Raw genomic sequence first — 27,868 nt, forward strand, 5'->3', positions numbered from 1 at the left:
TGTTTTAAGATAGCTTTTATTTGTTAATTCCACATGAAAAAAGAATGCAAGTTACACTAGAATTTAAAAACACACCTAGCACATTAACATAAACGCATTTCCTGATTTAGTATCTAAATAAAGTAAAACTAGCAAAGGATTTTTTTTCAAATTCTTCATCCTATTTATGATGCAACTGATAGCCAATGTTCTTTACAAATGTTCCAAGTAAAATTTATGTAACTTGATTGCTAAAATACAAAAGTTTTCAGTACAAAAGACTTTTTTGAATGCACCTTTCCCTCCCCTTCCAAAAAGCACCTAAGGATGTAAAAGGACAAGAGCAGATGGCTAGTCTAACAACCCCTCCCCCCCGACACACACACAGTAGTTTATTATTTTTAATGAGAATATTAAAAAAAGGACCAGCATAAAAATGAGGTCTGTTCTTGAGGAAAAAAGATTATTCAGTGTTGATATTTCACATTTCAAAAAGCTATATATATGGTTTCACTTATAAAAACCTCCATCTCTGTGACAAAGGAAATTAAGGCCAGACACAGCTTTAAAATTCACAAAAGGAAATACAAAAATATGTTGTGCTTCCAAGGAGATTCTCTTCTGCAGGAAAGGATTAACATAATTGAGAAATATAGATGACTGGAGTTTACATAATTGCACAGCTTCTGTTGGCGGCTCGTGGATCTCCCTGTTTTAAATGGAGGAAAACAGTTTTAATTAGGACTATACCAGATGCATTTTAAGTCTCTTTCATCAATTGTAATGCTAGATGCATGCTATGTAGTATAACAAATAATCTGCCTATTTTTGGTAACCTATAGTACTGGGACAGGCAGGGGGTAACAGAGTCAACTTTTCCATTAAAAGTGGTGTGTGTGTATGTGTGTGTGTGATGGAAACAGAATACAAACCAATTCATTTGGACCTATAAGGCTCTATTGGCTCCCAAAGTGGGCGGTATGCGACCAACTGGCATGGTGGAAAGATTTGGGGGGAGGGGGAGATTTAGGGAGAAGGAGCAGCAGGGCAGGGGCTTCAGTCAAAGTATTATCACACAAGAAAAATAAGGGGAATCAGCAGCCTTATGACCATGGTGGGGATGAATAGTTACAACATATGGCAAGAGAAGCAGCAGCAGAAAAGTTTTCCATACTTGGGACCCTGCTTGAGCTTTGTGAGTTTTGTCAGGACTTGGCTGCCAGGTTGCAGCTGCACTGCTACTCCTGCTTGCTTTTGATGGATAGGCTGAGAGAAGACACAGCAGAGGAACCAATGTGTGTGTGCATGTGCACATGCATGTGGACAACTTGAAGCTGTGTGGAGAAGGTATGTCTGCCTTGGGAAAGGATTGAGAGTCCTTCCTCACCAGAGAGAAGCCTCTCCCTTTATACCCAGTTACTCTGGAAGAAACAGCAGAGCAGCTGGCCTTCCTTTTGCTGTAAGGCCATTGTGGGTGAGAGGAAGGAGTAGGTCTGGCCACGGCTGAATTCACACATGAGAGGCTGAAAAGGAGGCGATGGCAGTGGCTAACTAAGGTAGATGCTGCTGACTGGAGGCTGCTGCACAAACAATATACCGAATATCAAGAAATAGGTGTTGGGAGGCACTAGCCCAAAACATGTTTGGGGACCACTGCTCTAGATTTTTATTTGTCATTGTTGTACAATAGATTCATATTCTTTCAAATTTTACAATGTATTGTTTATGTACCAGGACAGCATAACAGACCCAAATAAATTCTTGTTCAGTATGGACTAGATCCAAATAGTAATCCCAACTAGACTATATCTAGTTAATCAATTAAGTACAAAATGTTTAGGACAGTGCTTCTGAGACGAACTATAGAGTTCTAGAGGCTCAAGACTATGACTAGGAGCTTTGGAATTCAAGCCATATATGTTTTGGATAATTCACTATCATACACAAGACTATCCAGATAATTACCTCAAGTCCCAGTGTGTTTATTTATCTATTAATTTCTATGTCAAAACTGATAAACTTTGGGAATTTATTCCTATCTCTGTAATAATACAAATGGGTGTTTATTTTCCTGAGATTGTCATGTTACTAATTAAAGGCTTTGCCCTCACAATGCTTTCTTCTGCTATAATAACTTTCACAAACAATTAAGACTGTTGTATTTTAAGATATTTAGATACTGAGCAAGTTCTTATGGCCATACCTTTACTTCAATGAAATATTCTGGCATGGACATATTACAACTGCAACGCTAAGAGACAGAGCATCGTTTCTTGTTTGTATTCATTTGTGCAAAATGTATGTGAGGAAAGCAGACTGAGCAGATGACAATTCTTCTGTCCTACAGAGAATTTCCCCTGAATGACTTTAAAACTAAATGTGAGCGGTGTACATAACTGATATGCAGTGGTCCCTTCCCTTACACGGAAAGGAAAATTCCATGTATGCTTGAGCCCTATTTAAACTAATGGGGCTGGTGCCTGTGGCGGTGGCGCACGTGTTCCAATCATCTTTCTGGCACATGGTGCTGCTCCTTCCAGCGCAGCTTTCAATATATGCTGAAAGCTGTGTATATTGTGCCCACTGATGACACAGGTGCACTGTACCACTCAATGTACCTGTTCTAACTTCAGAAAGAGAAACCTGTTGGCTTCCTGACCCACCACAAAAGCTTACTTCTTACAAATAAGAAGGGGGAGAGGGGCAGGCCAGCAACAACAGGCCTTGCCTGGAAATATGAAGAGCCCTCCTTCCGACCACCATGTTGAGGGGGAGAGGGGCAGGCCAGCAACAACAGGCCTCGCCTGGGAGAGGAGGAGCCCTCCTTCCGACCACCATCTTGAGGGGGAGAGGGGCAGGCCAGCAACAACAGGCCTCGCCTGAAAGAAGAGGAGCCCTCCTTCCGACCACCATCTTGAGAGGGAGAGAGGCAGGCCAGAAACAACAGGCCTTGCCTGGAAATATGAAGAGCCCTCCTTCCGACCACCATCTTGAGGGGGGGAGAGGCAGGCCAGCAACAAAAGGCCTCGCCTGAAAGAAGAAGAGCCCTCCTTCCAACCACCATCTTGAGGGGAGAGAGGCCTCCAAGTGAGAGTAGACCATCCATTAAGAAGCCAAGTCCTCCCTCCAGTCCATCTGTCTTGGTCCAGGCCTCGGAGGTAGAGAAGAACTGCTGGACCTGATCCTTTTCCCCGCCACCATTCCTTCGCCTTTTGTGTCGTGTCTTTTTAGATTGTTAAGCCTAAGGGCAGGGAACTGTCTAACTAAAAGTTTGTATGTACAGCGCTGTGTAAATTTACAGTGCTTTATAAATAAAGGTTAATAATAATAATAATATGATCTTCCATGCAGAAATCCCTCTTACTTAGGGCCCGAACAGACAGGCCAAAATAAAGCTGCTTCGGGTCACTTTGGAGGTATGCTATTTAAATGATCCTAAGAGGCTGGAAGCCACGCCAAAGCCATGCTCCAGTCCTAAGGACTAGAGCGTAGCTTTGGCACAACTTCTGTACTCTTAAGATGCGTGTGTCATTTAAACAGCATACCTCCAAAGTGACCCGAAGCAGCTTTCTTTTGGCCTGCCTGTTCAGGCCCTTACTTCCCATATTTAGAGGTATGTATGTGTGCACATAATGCACTAGTGCACACACATATACACACACACTTAGAAAGTAACTTAACTCAGTAATATGCACTGGGTCACTTCATCTGGAGTATTTTCTAATTTGAACAAGAATCTAATGTACTGTAGGAAATAAAAATTCCGTGTCCACAGCAAAGTTTGTGGATAGGAAATCAACATACCCAAATACAGCCAGCAACAGAGCCATCAATAACTTGTGCCATACACCCATATATCTATACTGATTTATCTTGGTATTTCTATTATCTATTAGACAGCAAACTAGTATGTTGAAGATTATCATTCAAGAGTTAAGGTACCTGCTGGTGGAATAGATCTTCCTCTTCCACAGCTTCAGCTGCTTCTTCCTCTGCTTCGTCTGCTTCCTCAACTTCAAGTAAAGTTGTTTTGAAGACTGTGCTTCTCTGAGCAACCTCCTGTTAATAGACACAGATATTCAATTACTAAATGCTTCCAATTCTAAAGTAAAGAACTATCCAGACTGGCCCAAAAGGCCTGGCCAAAAAGTGTTTTCACAGTGCACGCCCAATCCCGCCTCCAGGGTGCACTGATGCCACACACCGCTCCAGACGGTGCACCAGAGGGCACAAAAAGGAGCTTCTTTTTGCATCTTCTTTTTGCGTACTCGGAAGGCCAGATCGGGGCCACGGCTTGAGGTTGCCACAGCCCCAATCCGGTTAAGGGACAGCTGCATGCCGCCCCTTAGGGGCTGTATGTACAGCCCCTAAGAAAATTTTAGGCCTGTTGAAAACTTATACCTCTGTTGTCCATTTAAGACCTGACTAGCACACTATTTCTTCAAGTGGAATTATACATTTAATTCAGACAGTATTTATGAAAACAAATTATATTGTTTTAAATATAGTTGAGTCATTTTTTCTACATTACCTCTCCCTGAGAGTTTTTCAAGACAACTTTTACATCTTTGCCAGTACCCCAAGAGTTCTGGTTCTTCCAGATGAGGTCAGAAGGAGGACTGGCCACTACTCCAGCATTAGCAGCCCATATCTGGGATGGGGAGGAAGAAAAATAACAATAGCATGCAAGTACATTTTCCGGAAAGATCTATACAATTTTTATTTCTACTAGTGACTACATATAAAAGGACAAAATTAGAGTGCAAACACAATTTTGGAATGTTTGATTGAAAGGTGCTGATCCATAATGAAAAGGAATACTAGACAGCGGTAGCAAAAGGAGAAATAGCCCAAATGGACATCTAATGGGAGAGATCAGGAGATAGTAGAGAATTTAATACACACACTCATCTCCAACGTTCTTTCAATTTAGATTCTTCTCTGCCACCATATTCTCATCACAGCAGACAGTTGGGGAACATGCATTTACAGAAAGATACTTGTGTATTGGAACTATACATTTATACCTTTTTAACAAATCACCGCAATTCTGTAAATAAAATTAAAAACTCATAGCATGGAAAGTGTGGGAAACTTCTGAACTACAATCAGGATTATAGTCAACAAATGAATTTTCACTTACTGTAACAGTCTGGCCTGCTTTCAACACATATCGTGAGGTATACTTATAAGTGACAGAAGTGTCTCCAATTTTTCTGATCATCTCCCAACCTCCCATCGGTTGATCCTAAACAAAAGCAGAGGTAATGTTTTCATATTAAGCCGCTATTTTCCTGTATATTATGTTATTCAAAATGCTGAAACAGTAAACTATTATGTACTCTTTGCGCTTCCTGTTAATGTATTACTATGTAAAGTTCAGAGGTGGGGAACTTCTGTCCCTAGAGATGAATCCAGCTCTCTAGGATTTCCCAAACAGCTAAGGGATCTTCCGCCATCATGTCATCTGATGATTTTCCAAGTCTTGTATTGTAGTTGGTCCTACCCATTCAAAAAGGATACAATGCCTATTAATTACTGGTTCATGGCTTACCTACTGGCAGTGTGAGCATTAATATATGATGGTAACTTTGCTCCTACTCTCTTCCCTTTGACTCACCAATCACTGGAATTCAGACCCTGAGAATTTCTCTGAAACAGAAATCAGCTCTTGGACTAAAACAGTTCTTCCCTTGATGTAGTACATGCTGCTCTAGTTGTGTCACATCACACCACAAAATTATTTACAAAATTTACAGATCAACTGCATTAAACAAATCTATTTTATTAATAAAATATGTGATCCAGGAACATTTTTACTGTATTGTACTCTATGTTTCCTACTGCAGGCACATAGAAGAATATAATCTGTATGTTTATAAACTCCAAAATTGAAGTAAGCTACCACTGCTTTATTTTGAAGGGAAGTGTACCTGATCTGAAGTATTCTTCAAACGAATGAACTTCCCATCTACATCAATCTCCTCAATGCAGATATTTCCAGTAGCAGAAGCAGAATGAGAGATGCTAACGCTACTACTGGCCTCTGATTCTTCAACATCAACTCTCTTCCTTTTCCCCCTGGTGGTACGCACACTGCGGCTCGATGATGCCCGAGAGACTGTTACACGAGAAGATGGGCTGGGAGTCAGTTTCAACCTGAATAAGATGAGAAAATCCATGAACACCACAAACACTTCTATCTCTCCCCTGTTTTCTCCTAAGTAGAGTGAACCAGTATTCAGTTTGGTCTCCAGCACTGGACTTCAAATGAGTACATTCCATAGAGACTAAGAGCTTTCAAGACCCAAAGCTAGCCTTGAGAGAGGGGTTTGTCATTTATTAGCAAATTGTTTTTTGTGGTGGAGAGAAGCATGCAGGACGTCTGACCAAGATACAACACAGGCAGAGTCTAAGTGGGACTGGGGAGAAACAGAGAAGATCTCCAGTTGCATCATAAGACTGCCAACTCATGTTAGCCCAGGCAGATTGGTGGCAGCCTGTCCTGTTCTGCTGGATGTGTGGGGTTGGGGTGGCGGTGCAAATTGACTACAACAGCCTGGGGAAATAAAGTGGCTTTGGATTCACAAGATCAAAAACTTGTTCAGTCCACCATTGAGAACATCAGGACAGGGGGGATGATGTAGTTCCTGTATGTCAAGCCTTTGGGGAGGAGGGCAGGCTTCTCACCCACTAGCGGAGCTTCACTCTATTTTAAAAGCAGCACCTTCACTGTAATCTGAGTCCCACTTCATAAGGAAACATTAACCACTCTGGGACACAAACTTGGGAACGGAGTTCTTTCCATCTTCAATCTCCAGTTGTCAAAACATCTGGGTACCCACATGCAATCTAGATTCATTTTGCTCTTCGTTCAATGTGGCTGTGTCAACTTGAAGTGAGTTGACCAGGTAGTTCTGCTTACATGATCTTTAGCTTAATTTGCAACTTCCTCAAACAATAAAAACTAGCTCTTACCTTTCTTCTTCACCCTCTAAGAGCTTCCTGTATGCATTGATTTCCATATCCAAAGCCAATTTTACATCTAGCAGTTGCTCATAATCATTTAACTGCTGTTGCATCTGATCCCTTATTTCTGCCATCTCCCTCTCTTTGTCAGAAAGAGTCCTGCGAAAGTTATCTCTTTCTTTAGCCAAGATTTCCTCCAGTTCTTGCATCCTCTCAAGCCATCCTCGAGACTTTAAATAAAAGAAAGAAAACAACTTCTGAAACCCAATACTCAAAAAGGGTCATAAATACAAAATGCCAAGCAAGGGATACATCTCGTTTTTAGTTCTAAATGCCTATTTTTGTATTTCTAAATATTAAAAGTGTCAAAGCTTCTCACTACAGTCATGAAGCAAGGAGAACTCAGAGATGATGCATTTCCTATCTTGTGCAAGATTAAATCAAGCAAGTCACTGAAGTATTACAAAACCAGCTCATTACAGGAAAAGAGATATAATTCATGCTATTCAAGATTTCAGGTATTTTCTCATTTAATGATAGGCTTTCCTAAGACGAAGGCAGAGTTAAATACAGGGGGAAACTTTAAATTCAATTAATTAAAATGTGTTCTGCTATGTATTCTGTACTATGAGCTGACATTGTTGGTACTGCCACCACTATAGTTATGAAAATAAAGGAAATTTTGCGAAAATAATCTGTAATGCACAAAAACTTTGGTTTTTTCTAGTTTAAGGAAAGGGTCCTGAAGCCTGACCCTGAACACAGGAAATCCTGTTCAGTCACTCCTGAAATACGAGCAGCTAATGCCTTCACACCTTGATGCACATCTTGGTAACCATAACAAGAAAAAAAACCTATTATTATTATTATTATTATTATTATTATTATTATTATTAAGCACTGTAGATTTACACATTTTTAAGTAACAACGAATATTGATAACTTTGGGGAAGCGAATTGTGCCTAATACTACACTTCTGAAAAATTACAGCATGCTCATATAAAAAAATAACAGTAATATTAATCAGAGGACTATTCATTCTATTATCAGTAACATCACTGTAAAGTTGGAGAAATTGCTTATACTTCCAACTAGAAATGAAAACAGCAAATGTAACTCACTTGAGCATACTCAAATGGCCTGGTCTATACTTAACAGAGGAATGCACAAATATGCTAAAAGAATACTATAAATGTAACCTCTACAATCATCTTCATGAATACAACCTTGTATACTCATTTTTATATCAGTCAATTATGTATTAGTGGAGGTTCTAGCAGGGGAGTGCAGCTATCGTATACCCTTGACTGAAGAACGGTACATTCCTTCTATCTAGGATGGTCGTCCTCTTCCACTGAGCATGCAGCTTCAGGAGGGACACACATGGAGCAGCGAGGAAGGGGACACCTGCCAGATCAGCCGAATCAACCCTGGCGATCAATGGGGTGACAGATGTCGCAGCCAGATCGCCCTCACATCCATGAATCTCCATGTGCCCCTTTATATTATAGCCTCAGACAATTTTGTGATCATCCGGATTATTTTGACAGTCTTATTTTTGCCCAATTGCATAGAGCCTTCACAGAACTGAGACTTAACGTGTTTGATTCAGCTGAAAGAGATGGAAGGCTTAAAAAGGTTACGAAAGATGGGCAAAAACATGGGCAGTATTGTTGGCTGCCCATATTTAGAGGATTTGGTACATTATTTAACCTGTTGCCCTTTGTATAAAGAGTCTAGGGAACGTTTTATTTTACCCTTAATCAATAATAAAATCTTTTCAAACTCTCAAGAAAAAGTACTCTACCTCCTTATGGACACAGATAAATATGTGACCTGGCGTGTAGCGTTGTTTGCTCTTGCTGCTAAAAAGACTAGGAAGAAATACATAGCAGAGATTGCTGTCCCCTGTAATGGGGATAATTTGATCTAAAAGGGTCCAACTGTGGATTTTAACATATTCATGTTATCTAAGTTGTCCACAATTGTTAATGCTAAATGTTTGCTATTTGATACAATTTGTTGTATACTGTTTTTACGGAAATTTTATGTGTATTGTATTATTACCTTGATTTTGCAATGGCCATTGGCCAAAAGCAATAAAGTATGTATGTATGTATGTATGTCTAGCTCAGATTTTATAAGCTTGTTTGCAAGAATGTCATAAGGAACCTTGTCAAAGGCCTTACTGAAATCAAGTAACTTGATTTCAAGTTTCATGGGTAACTCCCAATGTATGTACGAAATTTAGAGAAAGGACAGTGTCCCACTCCTAGTAAAAATTCTTAAACAAGCAGAATCATATTGCATACATTTCTGTGTTCTGAGCTTATACAAGGTCTGTGTGTGTGTGGGGGGGGGGCGAACATGCCATTTCTTTTAAATGGGATCAGGTTACTGAAGCAGAACCCTACTGCAATTTTTCTGAAAGCAAATATTCTATTTCACATTCTAGGAACTTGGAAATGAGGGCTTAGTAGAACTTGACAGTTCACTCACTGGCTTAGCTGGGCTCTGGAGACATCCCTTCCCCCTCATCTTCTCTGCCTACTTTCAAAGTGACAGCACAAGGAACATGCAGCTAGAGAGAAGGCACAGAAACACCACACACTGACACATTAAAAGATTGGCACAATTATCTCTTGCCTTGCAAAGTGGTTCAAACTAGGCATTGGTTGAAGTGTTCCTCCTTCCTACCATATAGCTAGTCTAGCCAGTGATTACCCTTTCTTCAACAGACAAGACACACTACCCAGCCAAAAACACCTGGAGCATTTTGGGATGTTTCTTGTGCAATACATAAAGTTCTCAGAAGTACTTATCTTTTAACAAAATAACAAGATCAGTATATTTCACTTACCTCTTTCTGCAAATTAGCAAGTTGGGAAGAGAGGCTGTCAATGCGCATACGACTTTCCATTAATTCCTCTCTTACTGTGTTGGCTGCAGAACTACTCATTTCAGAGGAGAGCCTTGCATTCTCAAGCTGAAAAAAGGAAAGCAGAACATACTCACACTTGGTCTCAACTAAATAAGCACTTGTACCCAAAAAATCTATGCAACACAGGAAATCTGCCAAACAAGCTTTTCTGACAGCTAAGAACATGTGTAATATTTCCTGGGAGACAACCCTTCAACCACAGAAAATATGCAATTCTTTAATTTCCAATAACTCCCTTAGTCTGACTGCAAGTTTCTTAAGAAATTATCTACTCAATGACTGCATTTGGAAGCAACAAGGAAGATTTTTAGAAGTATTCTGCCTTGTCACATATGAGGCAATTGGCTGCTGAAACTGCCTGATTACTACAGCTACAAAAGCAGCCCGACAAGCCACAACTTCATTCTATCACTTGTTTATCACAATCTCTGATGTCAACTCTGGTTTATTTTTCACCAGAAAAGTGAATCTGTCAGGTTGATGCTGCAATATACATAGCCGCTCTGATAGCCTTCAGGGCTGAAGGGCGGGGCATAAATACTATAAATAAATAAATAAATACCACAGACAGGAGGCCTGTGGAATATTGATCTGACTGTCGTGGCAGGAATGGTCAGCCAGTATACATCAGTATGCTTACCTGTTGCCTCTGAATGTATCCAATATGGGTACATTTAATAAGTGCACTCTTTTAATACTATTTATTTTCCATTTTTCTATTACCCAAATAAAAAGACTGCACATTGAACATTGATAGATCAGGCTGTATCAGCTGGATATACTTTAAAAGAATTATTATTATTTGGAACATTGTTTTTGAACCCATGACTACCTACCCAAAAGCTAGCTGGACTAAAAATCTAAATTAAAGTTTGCATCCAGACATAATTGTACTGCAAAGCTTTTCAACAAAGTTATTAGAATGTGAAGATATTCAAGAGCAAGTTATCAATACTTTGGCATGGTAAGTCTCTTCAAGCTCCTCCTTATACAATTTCACTTGTGCATCATGCTGCTCTCTCATTTCCTGAAGTGCTTGGGCCAGTTTGTGTTCATATTCTATTTGCCGCCCAGAATCCACCTCAACAAGACGAGTTTCATGCTTTCTTCTTGTTTCATTGATTTCCTAAGAATGAACATAGAAAATTACATTTTGGTTACAAGTGCTGCTATGGGAAAAATTTCTTAGTAAGACAACCCCCCTCTTGGGTCATCCTGAGCACATGTTTGGAAACTATTTCAAGGGAATGTCATAAAAATTTCCTTTCAGGATACTATAAAACTTCCTCCAAGATAATAGTTTAGAGCTAGGGTGGGCAACAGTAAATGACTGGGGGGTTGCTCTGACAATCCAGAGGGCACTGGAGAGCCACACAACCTGCCACACCTATTTTTTTAAATACATTTTTTGTATCAAAAAAGTAGTCTTAGGGGGGAAATGCCCCCTCATGCCCACAGAGGTGGTGAGCCGCATTTTCTCCACTTCTACTCCCTCAGGCTGTTTAAGCCTAGCAGAGAACTTTTTCTGAAAAAGTGGGGCGGGTTATAAACCACCGCTTTGAGGTGGTCTGCCGCCGCCGCCGTTTGCTCCGTGCGGGAGCCGCAGCAGCCACACCGCGTGGCTCCCGCACGGACCGAAAAAGAAGCTCCAAAATGGAGCTTCTTTAAGTGGCGCCTCTGTGACGTTGTGAGGCGCCAGGGGCGCATTCGCGATGTCACAGACGCCGCGACACGTTCGGACGCACAGCGTCCGATACGTAAAGATGGCGCCGGCCGTGTGGAACGGCCAGCGCCATATTGTACGGACAGAGTCCATATTAGAGCCAGGGGCGTCTAGAAGAGACGCCCCTTTTTTAAAATGGGACGTCCTGCGGACGACCCAAGTGGCGGTTTGTAACCCGCCTAAGTCAACAAAAGTCTGTTTCAAGTTCACTACAGGGTTTTAATTTATGTACAGACTTCTCTTGGGCCAACAACTGAATTGTGCATTCAAGTTGCTTCCAACTTACATGGCCCTAAGGTGAACCTATCACAGGGTTGTCTTGGCAAGATTTGTTCAGAGGTGGCTTTCCTTAACCTTCCTCTGAGACTGAGAGTGGCTTTTCATGGTCAAGTAGGGATTCAAACTCTGCCCTCCAGAGTAACAGTCAAATGCTCACACCACACTGGCTCACAAGAGATGAACAGAGGGCAAAAATATGGCTTGTTGTGTGGTCTAAAGGGGCATTTGAGATTTCTTTTGATTTTTTTCTGAATATTTTTTGGGATTCCTGGGGGGCCTTGGGCCCTCAAAAACAAGCTGCTGCTGTTATATGTGTCCTGCAGGTCACATTCTCCCAACCCCTACTTTAGCATCGAATAGTATTACCTCTTCATACATATTTTTTCGAAACTCCAAGTCTTCAATCAAACTTTGACAGCGATTTTCAAGATCCACCTTCAGTAATGTTTCATCAACCAGTTGTTTCTTAGCAGCTGCTAAAGCAGCTTCAAGCTTAAAAAGAAATTTTAAAGGCATATTACTAAGCAAACAACTGACAAATAAAATAAAGCAATACCTGACAAAGCACTCACAGAACTGGCCAAATGTAGAACATAAGGGTTCACCTAATGGTTTGAAGTAAATTCAGTCTTTCTTAATCAGTGATTTATACTGTATAGTTTCTCCAAATACATCAATCTTGTTTGGGTATGACAATGTTTATTTAAAGTACATACATACTATCTTTCAAGGAAAATTTCTTCTAAGGTGGTTTAAAAAGGACAATTGTTTCATATAAACAAAATAATAATTTAGTTTTATATACAGTAGCAATGTTACACTTAGAAGATTTACAGAACAGCCCACTTTCAAAGCTTCGTGTACAAACTCCTACTGATCTTGCACTTCTGAATCATTGAAGTGTGACTATTCCAAATTATGCCAGCCCCCATAATGTCCTCCAGCCTCAGTCCACCTCCACCTTTGGAAGACATTTGGGCTGTGAGATTTTGTTCCAGTGGTTGCAACATGGAAATTCCAGTGTGTCTTTGATGTGAGGCACTGACATTTTCCCCCCTAATGTGAAAGGGACTAGTACCATATCTGTGCTCACTGACAACTGTTCCTGTCTTTTCTAGAAATGTATTATACACTTGCAGCTTATAGCTTGTGGACCTGTACTATAGTTGCTAATTGAAGATAGAGGAATCTCTGATGGGACTTGCACTCTGTTACTCCATCACCCTGAAGCAGTTGGGAGTTGTAAGCTCAGAAGCCTTCATTTCTACTTTAGACTGACCAGTGGTATTTAAAAATAAGGCTAAGTGTTAGTTATTCCTAATTCATAATCACAGTTAAGTTCAACTACAGTTTATGGTTCAGTTGCAAACCAAAACAGTGGTCAGAAACAAAATTTTCTCATCTTTTCCTTGCAGCTAGAATAGGAGGGAACTACATGCGCTTCAAACCCAGCAGCAGCATCAATCATAACTACCTCGTGTGAAGGAGACCATTATGCAGGACTGTAAGATATATCAAATGGTTTGGATTTAATTACAAGAGTTCCAGTAACGGTAGTTTACTGCCTTGTTCCTAAACCAAGATAATGCAATCTGCAACAAAATATGACAAAAGAGAACTGTGTGTTAGTAAAAACTGATTAAGTCTTACCTGACCAATCTGATCTTTCAAATCCTCAAGTTCTCCCTCTAGACTCTTCTTATCACCAAGAGCTGTGGCAAGTGCTGCTTCTTTAGTATTCAGAGCTGCTTCAAACTCTCGAAGCTTAGCCACGGCTCCATTAAGATCAGATTCTTTTTTTCCATAACTAAAATCAAACCAGAGAATTTACGTTCAGTCTGTTACTGTTATTTGCTATCAAGCTGACTCCAATTTATGATGACCCCTATGAATGAAAGATATTCAAACCAATTATCAACTGCCCTGCTCAGGTCTTATAAACTCAGGGTAGTGTTTTCCTTGACTGAATCAATCCACTTGTAGTCAGGTCTGCCTCCATTCCTAGTGCCTTTCACTTATCCTCATGATATGTCCAAAGTACAAAAACCTCAATTTAGTCATCTTGGCTTCTACTGAGTATTCAGACTTGATTTGTTCTTGGTCTCATTCAGTTGAATAAGATGAATCAAATACAGTGGAAAAGACACGAAATATTTTTCCTTGCTTAATGACAAAAGGCTGCAATACCTGTACATGGATATTTAGATTCCACAAGTTTAGAGTTAGATAGCTGCCGAAAGACTTCAACTTGTAACTTCTGAAGTAATTTATTTAGCATTTATTATTCAAGAAAACTCATTTTTCAGTATTATTTTATACTACAGTTCACCCTTGCCTTGCGCTGGGATCTGTTCTGGACCCTGCCGTATAAGGTAAGTTCTGTGTTTGCTTGAGCCTCATTAAAACGAATGGGGCTCGAGCATGCGGTACACCATGGGTGCGCGCACCACTGACTCTTCATTGTGTGCTGAAAGCCACATATGGTGCATCCGCATATGATGCAGGGGCGCTGTAATTTAAAAATGGAACAAACACTTAATTCTCATTTTACTATACAGTGTGCCTATGTCATATGTGGGCACACCTTACATGGAAGGAAGCCGCGCCAGAAAAAACCCTGCCGTGCCCCGGAAGAAGTAATTGGGCAAGCACCGGTGTCGCGAGAATGAGCCCCATTATTTCTAATGGAGTTCAAGCATACACGTTTTTCCTTTACGTGGGGAGGGGGGTCCTGGAGCATAAGAGAAGGGTCCCCTATAGTATATGCAGGTGTCAGGAGTGCAGGATCCCCACAACAGTGGAGGAACTGTGAATATAAGAACTTTTTTTTACTGTCAGCACACGTCTGGGCATTTCTAGGTCATCCAATACAATTCTATGGTCAAATTCCACTAGTTGGTGACCACAGAATCATGGTGGAGGACCTGTAAAGGCCTAGAGAGAACTTTTTTTAGTTGTGTACAGGCCAGCAGTGGCAGCAATACAGTAATCTGTGAATACAAAAATACATGTATGCTTTACACGCTAATGAGGAGGGATGACTGTGGTTAATTTTTAAAAAATGACCATCTTGCATGATTTTATCAGTGTATAAGCCTATGCGTAACACTTTCATGTGAACTAGTTTATGCAACATGAAAATTCTCTGTTCAAACAGAACAGAAGTTATAATTAAGATCACAAAGATGCTATGATTAAGTACAGCTTCTGTTTTATAGAATAAAAAATAAAGTGCTGAAGAGCTTTTGGCAAGCATAGAGTTTCAAATGCAAAATATTCAGCAGTTTCAAACATTTTTATTGCCATAAATTCATTACTATAGAATCTGTATTGGTCATTTGAAGGTGCTGGGGATGGGATGAGATGGAAAAGTAGCATCCTTGCTATGAACATTGCTGCAGTATTTCATGTCCTTTTTTGTGGATGGGGATGTATATTGATCGTTTCCAATCTGTTGGCCACTGTTTAGTTTTCCATATTTGTTGGCATATTTTAGTTAACACTAGAGTTGATTCTGTCTGTATGGATTGTAGCAGTTCATTTGGAATACTGTCTGTTCCTGGTGATTTATTCTTCCCAATTTCTTTAAATGCAGCTTCTACTCTTCCTAAAATCTGGGGTTCATCTTCATATGATTATTCATTCCACATGTCAATCATTTTTAAAACTCTTTTATTTTGCTCTTGTGTGTATTCTTTCCATTGTCTTTTTATTTTGTCTTGAATGTGTAGTACACTTGCCCCTCCTTTTTCACGGGGGATCCGTTCCGGACCCCTCGTGAAAACTGAGTTTTGCCTATATTCAAGCCTCATTGGCTTGAATATAGGCACGGGCACATGCCCCATTTATTTGCTCTCAGTCCTTCACACATAAGCAAGGGACACGGATTCGAAAACTGCGAGAACGGAGGGAGGACTGTATGTTCCTATTCTGATCATTGAGCATCCCCACCCTTGGTTTCAATTTCCTTTTGAGCTCCCAGATCTTGTGGAAGAAGTCTCTCGTTCCACCTTTTTTGTTGTTGTCTTCTACTTCTCTGTATTAATTGTTATAATACAATCATCCCTCCATATTTGCGGCTTTGATATTTGCAGATTTGATTATTCAGAGATTTGATTAATATGTCCTCTCTAGGAATATCTAGATCCTCCTCAAGTACAACTCTATTATTAACTTTAACTAAAAGTTGCACGGAGAGACCTAGAGATTCCTAGACAGAATGCTCTACTAGTCATTTGTAGCTCCTCCAGTGCAGTTCTATGGTCAGGGTCTGTCAGACATTGACCACAGAGTTGTGCTGAAGGACCTAGAGAGGTGTCTTCTAAGGTAAAAACTTTGTGTTTTTGTTATTTGCGTATTTCCATATCCATAGGGGTCTTGTGCCCCTAACCATAGCAAATATGGAGGGACAAGTGTAGTTGTCTTTATCCTTGCACGTTAGCTGTCAATGAACAGCTGTGCTCATGGTTTTGGTTCTGTTCCTAGCTCCCTTTTCTTTTGCTTCTTGGCTTTACTAATGAAAAGATTTCTTCTGTTACCCATTGTTTCTTCTCTTTCTTTTTGGCCACAGATAGTATCTTCCTGCATTCTTCCATGATTATGTCCCTGGCTTCTGTAGTCCTGCTTCCTGGTCAATTATGCTTAGTAAAACAAATATTTCTCATATTGTAAACTCTGTTGAGATGTTCATCAGATTGTATTTCAGTGTGGCCCTTTACAAACGGGCCTTTGCGGCGCCCCCGTCACGTGCTAGGGGTTGGCCATGGACCTAGTGTCCATACCGGCCTCAACCCTAGCATGTGACGGGGCGTAATAATGGCGGCGCCCTATACACATGGGCGCCGCCATTTTGACGCATTGGACGCATAGTGTCCGCACGCCGTGAGTGTGCGAGTAGCGCCTCGCGGTGTCCCATCCGGGGCGCAAGAAGAAGCGCCATTTTGGCGCTTCTTTGCTGCGTCCGGGAACCGCGTGGTTTGGCTGCCGCGGTTCCTGGACGCAGTAACTGGCGGCAGCAGAGCGCCGCTTTTCGGCGGTCTGTAACCTGCCTATGATGACCAATTTTGTGTTCTTCAACTTTAAACTCTGATTCACATAGGGACTGTACAGACAAGCCATTAAGGCTGGCCAGGGGGCGGAATCGGGGTGTGGCGTCCATACAATGCACACCCCGTCTCTGCCCCATGGTGGCCTGAAGCCGCACACCATGCCACATAGTGTGTGACATTACAGGGCTCCTCTGGTACTGTGTTCACACAATGCACCGCCAAAGGAGTGCCTTAAAGCCGTGGCGCCATGGCTAGTGTGCCCTGGTAAGGCCATATCAGGGCTGCGGTGTGCAGTTGCCACAGCCCTGATCTGGTGCAGCTGGAGGCAGCTACAGGCTGCCTCTTGGGGCGGTCTGCACAGCCGCATAGTTCCAAGATGTGTGCTGCAGTCAGCATCTGGCTTAGTTTTGGCCGCAAGAATAGCTTCTCCAGCTTCCACTTCCAATTATGTAGTCTAATTTTTGCACTGACCAGCTGGTGAAGTCACATACACACAGAGTGCATCCTTGCTTTATGCGGGGGATCTGTTCAGGACCCCCGCGTAAAACAAAAAGCGCATATGCTCGAGCGCCATTACAAGTAATGGGGTTTGTGCTCGCGGTGGTGCACGTGTGCCATGGCACCAGAAGAAGCACCGCTGCTTTCAGCATATGCTGAAAGCAGTGTATAATGCACCTGTGTATGACGTGGGCACACTGTATAGTCTCTTCTCTGGTTGTATGAAGTTATTTGGAATGAACAGATTGTTGGCCTCACAAAATCCTATTTGGTCGCTCTCCTGTTTCATTTCTTGTTCCTAGTCTGAATCTTCCTACAGTTTTTTATTCCTTTTTGCTTCCTACTATAGTGTTCCAGTCACCTATTATTAGTAAGCAATCCTATTTTAGTGTGTTGTCAATTTCTGGGTGAAAAAAAGGGGTGAAAGTCTGCCTTTGGCCAATAGTTTGAACTGGGAAAGGAGCTCAAGTGCTCCTACTTGTATTTGGAGAATCAGCTCTACAGAGGACTTATCCATTTGTGAAAACATACTCAGCTATGTTATCCAACTGAGAAACCGTGGCTTGAATTTTCTCTAGCATAAGCTAGCTGTAAATCAGGTTTTGATGCCAATTTACAATTCTAGGTCATCAGGAATGTTCAAACTACAGTTTCAGTGTATCAATGGATAAGGAAAAGTGGGGCAAGCACAAAGGCTTGTGGGGCTGGGAACCACACTATATGATCTATATAAATTTACAGCGCTTTATAAATAAAGGTTAATAATAATAATAATAATAATAATAATGTAATTTTGAGCTAGCAGGCAGCTGATTGTTCACTGCAATGCAAGCCAGGCCCCATTATCAGAAATTAAGGCCTGGTGCAGACCAGCCTTAATGGCTGGGTTGGGGTGGAGTCAGGGCGTAGCATCCATATGATGCATGCCAAGGCTCCACCCCTGGGTACTGCACCACACGGCGCGCAGCTTTACAGCGCTCCTCTGATGCTGCATTCACACAACGCAGCTCCAAAGGAGCGCCATAAAGCTGTGGCACCATGGCTATGGCACCCTTTTCAGGGCACAAAAAGGAGCTGTTTTTTGCAGCTCTTTTTCACACTCTGGAAAGGCCAGATCGGCACTGTGGCGTGCAGTCTGCATAGTCCCTAAGTTTCCACATCCATTTAAACATTGTATCCCCACATTTGAGTAGAATGGTTTCATCATCTCCACTTACCCACCAAATAGTCTTTCTGGAGGAACACTAAGATAAGTCTCTGCGCCCTAATTCAAATAGCTAATTAGCCATAATTGTCACAGGTTACACTTTGCCAGCTACTATAACTCTCTTCAGACATTATAAAGGTGAAACAGGGATACATGTGATGCTCTCTCATGACCAACTCCAGCCTCATTATGGTAACAGGAAAGGTCTAATGAAGATGAAAAATATGACAGGTTTTTAGTCAGTACTTAAGATGAAAGTTGTCAGAGCACCTTGTTATAATTCTACACTTCATATGGCACGTCACATAAGATTTTTTGCAGATTAACTAGCTGTATGGTGAATCAAAGAATTATTAATAAATAAAATAAAGAGAAGAACTGTATCTAATCATATAACTCAGGTAGAAATTCAGTTCAAAACCAGAAAAGATTCAAATGTACTGGCTGAAAATAAGCTTTCTGCCAATGTAAAACAGGCTATAAGCACAAGAGATACATGAATTTGCTGATATAACTGCACCGCAACTAAAGGAAAAATATTCCTTCCAACCATATTAACTCGTCAAACAAGGTCCTCAACTGAAATCTACCATAGTAGTATGAGACTCAGGACAGCTGTTCCAACTTTACTTATTCTAAACAGTTGGACTGTGCACCAGCTGAACCACAAATAACATTTGTGGAATCAATCGAGTAATTGTCTTAGCAACAGAGCCAATGAACATGAATTTTCACTAGGATTTGTCTTTTAAAAAATATGGGTTCTAATCTAGAAAAGGAGGAATTATCTGAGAATAAGAGAAATCTTAATGTGCTTGGAGCTGGTTGATTATGATTTTTAAAAAGCCTACATAGCTATGTAAGCAAAATGTCTTAGCAGCTGGCAATCCTATGGTGGAAGTTAAAACCTCACCAACTAACAGATGCAATTTTTCATATTTGCAGCTGTGCAATTTCTGTGAAGGGTTTTTTGTAGTTACAACACACAATAGCTGCAGAGCAGAACTTTGAGACACATTGTCATTATATAGTGTTACTTTTAAGTACACTATTTTTCATTTAGCTTGTGTTTTAACTGAAAGTTTAAAATATGGGAGAATAATTATTGAAACATTGTAGGGATTTTTTTTAAAAAAGGGCTAAAGATTATAAATACCTACACTTACTAATGCACAGCTTGCTTCTGCAAAACAATGTTCAAAAGGCGTAACTGCCATGCTTACCACTGGCTGTATGATTTTAGGCAAACACATTTGACAAGGGATTTACAAAAGAAAACTCTTTAAACACCATGTTTCCTAACAGACACTACAATGGAAATAGCAATACTCATTTCTTCAACCCTCTCTAGTTTAGCTGAATTAACAAGCATGCAGGAGATGAAGGAATAAAGCAAAGGTGGAAAGCAAATAAGCCTTACCCACAGCACAGTAACACACCACAAAGGAGAGAAATAAAGCATTTACAAAAGTAGGAAAACCTGCTTGTCTTACTGTTGTGCATTTACCATGCGTATGTCTCTTCCATGGAGCTGTCTGCTTCATTTTTACAGTCTGCCCTTCCTTTATGCAGGGAATCCATTCTGGACTTCCCCGTGTAAAGGGAATTCCCCCTATGCTCGAGCCCCATTTAAATGAATGGGGCTTATGTACGCAGTGGTGCGCATACGTCGCGGCCACACACCCCATTATTCCTTATGGGACACAACACACCACTCCTTCTCCCTGCGCAGCTTTCAGCATATGACCCGGGTGCACTGTACTAACTGTTGGACCAACAATTCATGTCACCCATGGAAAAGTTAAAAATGCACACTAGCACTGGGAAGGGTTGTAGCAGCACACAATCAAAATCCATTAGGGATTCTCATACAAAAAGATCCAAAACATGGCTCATGGACAATCCGACACTATTCAGTAGAGACCGTAAGAGATAAGAATCTCCAAAGCTTAGTGTGATAGCTAAGAACCTGCTCCTGATTGATCAGGACAGTAGATCTATTGTGTTAGGAAACTTTTAGAGGTCTGAATCCCCATTCAGCCATGGAAATCCTCTGGGTGACCTTGGACACGTCACAACTACGCAACTTCAGAGGATGGCAATGGTAAACCCCCTCTGAAGAAACTTGCCAAGAAAACCACGTGAAAACCCTAAGGTCTGCCATTAAGTCAGATACGACTTGAAAGCACACAATCCAAACATGCATTAAGGATACTCAAAATGAATACACTACATATTAGGGCAGAGGAACAATTTCTCTTGTCTGAAGCCAAACATTAGAAGATTTGTGGGTTTTTCGTGGGTTTTTTGGGCTATGTAGCCATGTTCTAGAATAGTTTATTCTTGAAGTTTCACCTGCATCTGTGTCTGGCATCTTCAGAGAAAGGCAAACATTAGAATTCCCTGGGTTCCACATTCACAAAATAGACATGCATTCTGAAGTGTTAGATCTTAGGACTATACCATATATCTTCCTTGACTGAAACAGTTCTAAGAAAGTGGGACAGCCTAATGCTCTGAAGACACCAAATCCTGTATGATCATGAGTCAGCCCTGGCTAATACTTAGATGGAGGACCACCATGGAATACCTAGTGTTGTGGTCTATATTTCAGAGGAATGCAATGTCAAACCATCTTTGACTATTCCTTGTCTAAGAAAAACCTGGGTGCATCTGTACTGTAGAAATAATGCAGTTTGTCACCACTTTAAGTGTCATGGCACCATCCTACAGAATCCTAGTATTTGTAGTTTTGGAGGCACCAGCATTTTTACAGAGAAGGCTAAAAATCTTGTAAAACTACAAATCCCAGGATTGCATAGGACAGAGCTACAGAAGTTAAAGTGGTGTCAAACTGCCTTATTTCTACAGTGTAGATGCACTCTCTGTGAAATTCATGGGATAGCCATAAGTTGACAAAGTGACTTGAAAGTACATATATAGATAGTAGTTCATGTCCTTTGTAGTTCATGTCCTTTAAAGGCAGTTAGAAACTAACTACGATGCACACAATCACAAGCAAGAATACTAAGGTAATTGACCCCAAACCTCTATCTCTTTAAAAGTCATTTGACTAGTGATCAGTTTAAAACAAGAGAAGCAAAACAAAGGGCAAGGATTAAGAAGAGCATTTCTCATCTTATTTCTAGTACAGACTTAACACAACTTTTGTTCTGGAGGCAGTTTATCAATTAATCTATTTATCTTTGAGCAATCATAGTTTTAACCAAATGCTACTTTCCCAACAAGATCATTCCAAAATGTTTCTCTGCTGATGAAATGTAATAGGCAGTGAGATGTGCTGTAAATTCTTCACAAATGCAAAAGGACAGAACTTCCAGCATTGCTGCTTTTTCTCCTTCCCTGGCCGTTGGTGTTTCTCCTACTTATTTGTCAAGACTGAGAAGTAATTTGGGAATGGTCCTACTAAAAGATACTCATATTGTATTGTTCATTTGTCAAACCTTCATAACTCAGTTATCACAGAATGCATTTAAAGAGACTTAAAAGAGCAACATTCATAGCTATAAAGATCTTCATAACTATAAAGGTCTGTTCCTAGGCACTTCACGCCATTCATCTGATGAAACTGATTGAAGTCGACAAAAGCTGATGCTACCAATTTTTTTCTCACAGGGCCCGAACAGACAGGCCAAAATAAAGCTGCTTCGGGTCACTTTGGAGGTATGCTGTTTAAATGACACATGCATCTTAAGAGGTGAGAAGCTGTGCCAAAGCTGTGCAGCTTCGGGCCTCTTAGGACACATGCATCATTTAAACAGCATACCTCCAAAGTCACCCGAAGCAGCTTTATTTTGGCCTGTCTGTTTGGGCCCTCAGTCTCAAAGGTGCTATAAGATCCCTTTACACACAGATCCAGTCTAACATAGCTATGTCTTTGAATTACAGTTGGCCCTCTGTTTTCATGGGGGATCTGTTCTGGACCCCTCGCGAAAATGGAGGCTTGCACTTATTCAAGCCCCATAGGCTTGAATGGAGCGTGCCCCGTGCGCATAGCAAGTGCATGTGCGCTGGGTGCGCACGCCATTACAAATAGCACAGGTCGACCCTCTGTGTATATTCAAGCACAACTGTAATATGTTCCACAACCATTAACATCAGAGACACATACCTGGCTCTCCAAGAATGAATCCTTGGCTTAACAAAACCCTGAAACTGCAGCAGGTAGTCAAGTTATTTTTCCTCCCAAACAGTGATGCTTATATTCTAACACACCTCCTCTCACAAAACCCAGAGGTATTATTTAAGGCTATTACTAATGTTTAGAAGCAGTTTTCCCAACCTTGAATGCCTGCCCACCTGAAATTATACCATTACAAACCTTGCTCACAAGGCAAAGTTAATAAAAGACTTTTGAGTATGTCAGCAAAAAACCTCTGAACTCTTATTTAAAATGTACAAAAGCCAGTTAACAATTCAAAGGTGTGAGCTGAACCAGGAAAAATGTGCATATATTCATACAGACTAATATCACAAGGAAAGTATCACATGTATGGAATTTTCTTATCACCCTGCAACCTTTGATCAAAGATTTAAGGTGCAGGGGTCTATTATGTTTTATTCTGGTTATGTCAAATGTTTCCATACAATTTCATTTGCAAGAGTCAAATTGGAAGATGTTTTACCTCAACTTAGATTTTCTTTAGATTTTGGTTTCTCAAATTTGGCATCTAATGCACCAAATATTCCCATGCTCTGTAGCTGTGAAACCCTTTCAGAACGGCAGTTGGTACCAGTTTAGAGCTTACTTATTCTTGACACAACACACCTCTGCCTCCAGATTACTGCCAGAAAAGAAATCTGGAATCCCTTGAGGTACAGACATTGGCCAATCTCAATCTGAATGAGAAAGACCTACTGTATATACCTGACTATAAGTCGACTTCATGTATAAGACGAGGGCACATTTTGAGGACAAAAAGTATGGATTTTGCTATGACCTGTGGATAAGTTGAGGGTAAAACTTAGGTGCATATAGCAAAGGATCTAAAGGATGAAGCAAAGCAAAACAATGTCAAAGAACTTATAAAATTCCAGCAGACATAACTCTTTGTGCTCACTCTTAAGGCTGGAGAGATGAGAGAGTAGAGCGGGATCAGTGCTTCCAGGACAGATTATATTCTTGCTTTTCACCAGGGCATGGTTCCTTCTTTTAAATAAGAGTTAAGATACAGTACTTACATTGACTTATGGATAAGCCGATTCAAGTTTTTGGGGTCAATTTTTGACCTAAATTTCTAGACTTATACATGAGTATATACAGTAAGCTGGGGTGGGCAACATGTGCTATGGGCTATAAGCCCACATTGTGGGGCAACTAGGCCTCTGGGGAACACATTGCCTGTTTTAGGCCTTCTACACCCCACCCCCCCACCCCCCGAAAAACCTAGATGTGACTGGATGAGCCCCCAGAGGTCTAAAACAGGCCTGGAGGAATGCAACAAAATGACACATGATTGTCCATTTTGGAGAAAAGTGTGGGGGTGGTGACTGTCCCAGGGGTTACCTATAGAAGTGAATCTTTCTTGTACTAAGCCATGGTATCAAAGGAAAACACCAGCACTGTGGAAAGAGACCAGTTTTTCTAAAAAAATAGTTCTCACTATAAAAAGCAGAAGAAACACTTCCATATCTGAGCGGTTTTCCAAGGCAATAATTATACTAGATCAGGGATGATAAAGATGTACCCTTCCAGAGGTAGTTGGACTGCAGCTGTCTAAAGCTGATGGGGATTTCAGTTCAACAGTGTCTAGAGGATCACACACTCACTGCCCCTATACTAGATCGGGGCAATAAAAGTTAAGTTTTCAGAAATGACTGAAGTGTTCATTATTATGAAGACATCCAATATTAGATGGAATTCACTGGTCAATATGAAGTTTGGGAAATCTTCTCTACATGAGGGAACTGGAAAGAACTACTGTACTGTAAGAAGAATCAACAGGGACTGATTATCTTATCTGCCTCGAAATTATATGAAGCATTAAGGACAGATAAATATCAAAAGATAAAAATTCTGGATACTGAATTCTGAAGCACTTGGGCATCCAGGAGCTCTATAAATCTCATGAGTTGTCAACCCAATGAAATACAACCTTCTTTGGTCAGGGCAGAATAATGTGAGCCTAGGTTAGATTTGTTTTGAGCGATCTACTCATGTAACCATTCAATGTGGTGCCCTAGTGAAAACACAGAGAAACTCCAAAGGCAAGAGTTGAAAAACAGTGTTTTTTGAAAATCGTACAGTGCATAAAAAGGATATATCACAGCTGGAGTGGATGGAAGCAAGAGAGAACTAAAAACAGAGGGCAGAAAACTTTTAAAAGCGTCATGTTCAAAAAGAGTAAAAGCTATTTGTTTAAAAACTTATTTTTCACACAAATAAAAAAAACTGTACATGAAGCATTGTTTGACATACAAAGTTAGGTTACAAAAGCTGTTGCCAGACTGCTTTGTAATAACAAATATAAAATGGTTTTTAAAGGATTAGTAGTACATATACATAGAGCCAAAACACACTGCAGAATTAATCCAGTTTGAGACTGTTTTAACTGCCCTGGCTAAGTGCTATGAAATTCTGGGAACTAGTTTGTTGCGGCAGCAGAGCTTTGACAGAGAAGGCAAAATGTCTCACAAAACTACAGTTCCCAGAATTCCCTAGCATTGACCCAGGGCTGTTAAAGTGGTCTCAAACTGGATTAGGTCTTCAGTGTGTTTGAACCTAAGAAGGATTCAAACTATTTTGTACTTAAATCAATAAAGTTTTCTACCGTGGTTCAATCTGAAGTACGTGGAAAGTTCTTGAATCCTAATGGTACGACCAAATCGTAGCGAATTTTACTTTTCTAAGCCTCTTCAGACAAAACAATACCTTGACAGCCACATGCCCTGATGTAAACTGGCATATTTTCAGGTCTTATGCATACCTAATACCCAAATATTAATGACTAGCATGGGCACACAGTTAAACACAAAGGATCTCTCAGACACTGTATTTAACATTGTTTTTAAGCGTAAGGCCTAAATCCCCTAAAGGCACCAGATCCTGTCTCATCTTGGAAGCTAAGCAGGGCCAGTCCTGGTTTGTACTTGGATGGCAGATCACTAAGGAATATCAGGTGCTGTAGGCTAAGTTTCAGAGGAAGGAACTGACAAAACCAGTACTGCTTGTCTAAGAAAACACTATGAAATCCATGGGGCTGCTGAAGTCAACAGGTGACCTGAAGGCCCACACACACAAAATATAACAAACTTTGTTAAATGAATGAAAAAAAACAAAGTGCCTCCTTTCTACTTTGACTCTGCAGCTAACGTTTCACACCAACGTAAAAGGCCAGGCATGCTGTGTAAGTGCAGTACAACCAACAGATTTCTCTGCGACTGTCAATTATACAACCAAAAAGGAACTATAACCCCCAGTATTCACACTGCAAGGCTGGATACGTTAGTAGATCAGAACACAGCCAGCAGCCCCACAAAGTCACACACCCGCACAGTGTGCTATTTGCTTTTCTCCTCCTCCTCAAATGGCCCTCCGGAAACTCATCACCAGAAGAAGCAAGGCTGCCAGAGGGAAGAACAGGGCAGTTTCCTTTTCATTCATTCAAAAGCAAACACATCAGGCACAGCACATGGCAGCAGCTGGAGGAGCCAAGCTAGTGTACTCACTCTTACATGAAACAAATGAATGGGAGGGAAAGAGAGGAGCATCTGTGATTATCAACAGATGGAAACATAAAATGCAAGTCTAAAATAAAACAAGGAGGCTGTGGACTTGCTTGTGACTCCTAAAGTGATTGCCATAGTCTTTCAGCAACAGTGTCTTTACCATCAAGCGCACAAAAGTCAACTAAGCAGTCAGAGAAAGAACTATATGAAGTTAGAGCATCTCTCATCCTATGCATTCCTACAAAACAGGGCAGTAAACAGTCATTGAAAATGGTGACCTCTTAGCTGCAAATACCTCTCCCCAGGAATGTAAGAATCCACACAACTTCCCCATCCATCCAGATCCAAAGGGCACAACTCTCTCTCTGGAGAAAGTCTATGCACTTCCTTAGGATCTGCATTCTGACCCACATTAGCCCCACTCCTCTTTTAAGCACCCAGTTTAAAGGCACCAGCGCAACAACCTGCAGCAGAGGATGCATTTGGAGCCAAGGGCTCACAATATCGAGTCTGAATATCAATACATTAATGTTAACTAAGGGCTGACGATGTTGAGCCTGGAAACTGGGGTGGAGGGAAAGAAAGAGCGTGTCCTTGTGGGGCCTTTGGAGATCAGTTTTAGGAAGAGGCTGGGTGGCCATGTGTCCAGGGTTCTTTCGAGAGGGGCTTCCTGCATGGCAGAAGGGGAGGGATGGGCTGGATGGAAAGGGGGCTGGGGCTGGATGGGGAGCCTTTGATTGGGACTTCCTGCATGGCAAAGGGGGGGGGGGTTGGGCTGGATCTCCCTGAAAGGGGTGTCTGTCTGTCTGTCTGTCTGTTCCAAGCGTATGCTTCTCCGGAGACCCGGGCCCTTCCTTCCTGACCTGGCGAGGAGCTGCTCGTGCTCTGCGCGGGCCCTGCCGATCTCTATCTGGAGCCGGGCCCTCTCCCTGGCGGTGTCGTCGAGGGCGCGCCGGGCGTCGGCCAGCTCTGCCTCGTAGAGGGCCTTGAGGCCGGAGAGCTCCCTGCCGCGGACCTCCTCTCTCTCGCTGACCTGCAGGTGGAGGGCGCTGTTCTCCACCTCCAGGCTCCGCACCTTGTCGATGTAGACCGCCAGGCGGTCGTTCAGCTCCCGCAGCTCCTCTTTCTCCTGGAGCCGCGAGATCCGCGTCGGGCTCAGCGGGGTGCTGGCCGCGCTGCCCCGCGCCCGCTGGCCCTGCGCAGGGGTCGAGGGCAAGGCCGCCGCCGCCGCAGCCATGGCCGGGGAAGGCAGGGAGAGGAAGCGGCGCCGAGGCTGCTGCAGAAGAGAGCGAGGAATGGAGGAGGAGGAGGAGGCGGGCAGAGGCAGAAAAGGCGCCAAAGAAAGGCGGAGGAGGCGCTGAGAAGGGAAAGGGACCGGCTACAAAGGAAGGAAGGGAGGCCCGGAGCAGAGACAGAGAGAGGAAGCGGGGAAAGAAGGGGCTTCCTCTCGGCTCTTTCGGTGCTCCTCCCCGGCCGCCGCCGCCGCCGCCGCAAGGAAACACAAAACGGGCGGGAGCAGCGCCGAGCCAAGATG

General features: G+C 41.8%; 1 protein-coding gene across 1 annotated transcript; it reads right to left on the reverse strand.

Moving 5' to 3' along the window:
* On the reverse strand, positions 1-27,868 carry LMNB1 (lamin B1). The gene is made up of 11 exons (XM_089491435.1): positions 27,198-27,868; positions 13,543-13,699; positions 12,259-12,384; positions 10,846-11,016; positions 9,810-9,935; positions 6,958-7,178; positions 5,913-6,138; positions 5,123-5,227; positions 4,511-4,630; positions 3,922-4,038; positions 1-688 (listed from the first exon to the last, which is right to left on the reverse strand). Exons 1-11 carry the CDS (start codon positions 27,569-27,571, stop codon positions 647-649), a joined length of 1,785 nt encoding a protein of 594 aa, XP_089347561.1. The 5' UTR covers positions 27,572-27,868; the 3' UTR covers positions 1-646.

Source organism: Sceloporus occidentalis, unplaced genomic scaffold (genome assembly GCF_023333645.1).
Source record: "Sceloporus occidentalis isolate IW3139 unplaced genomic scaffold, rSceOcc1.0.p SCAF_1, whole genome shotgun sequence".
Classification (NCBI taxonomy): Eukaryota; Metazoa; Chordata; class Lepidosauria; order Squamata; family Phrynosomatidae; genus Sceloporus; species Sceloporus occidentalis.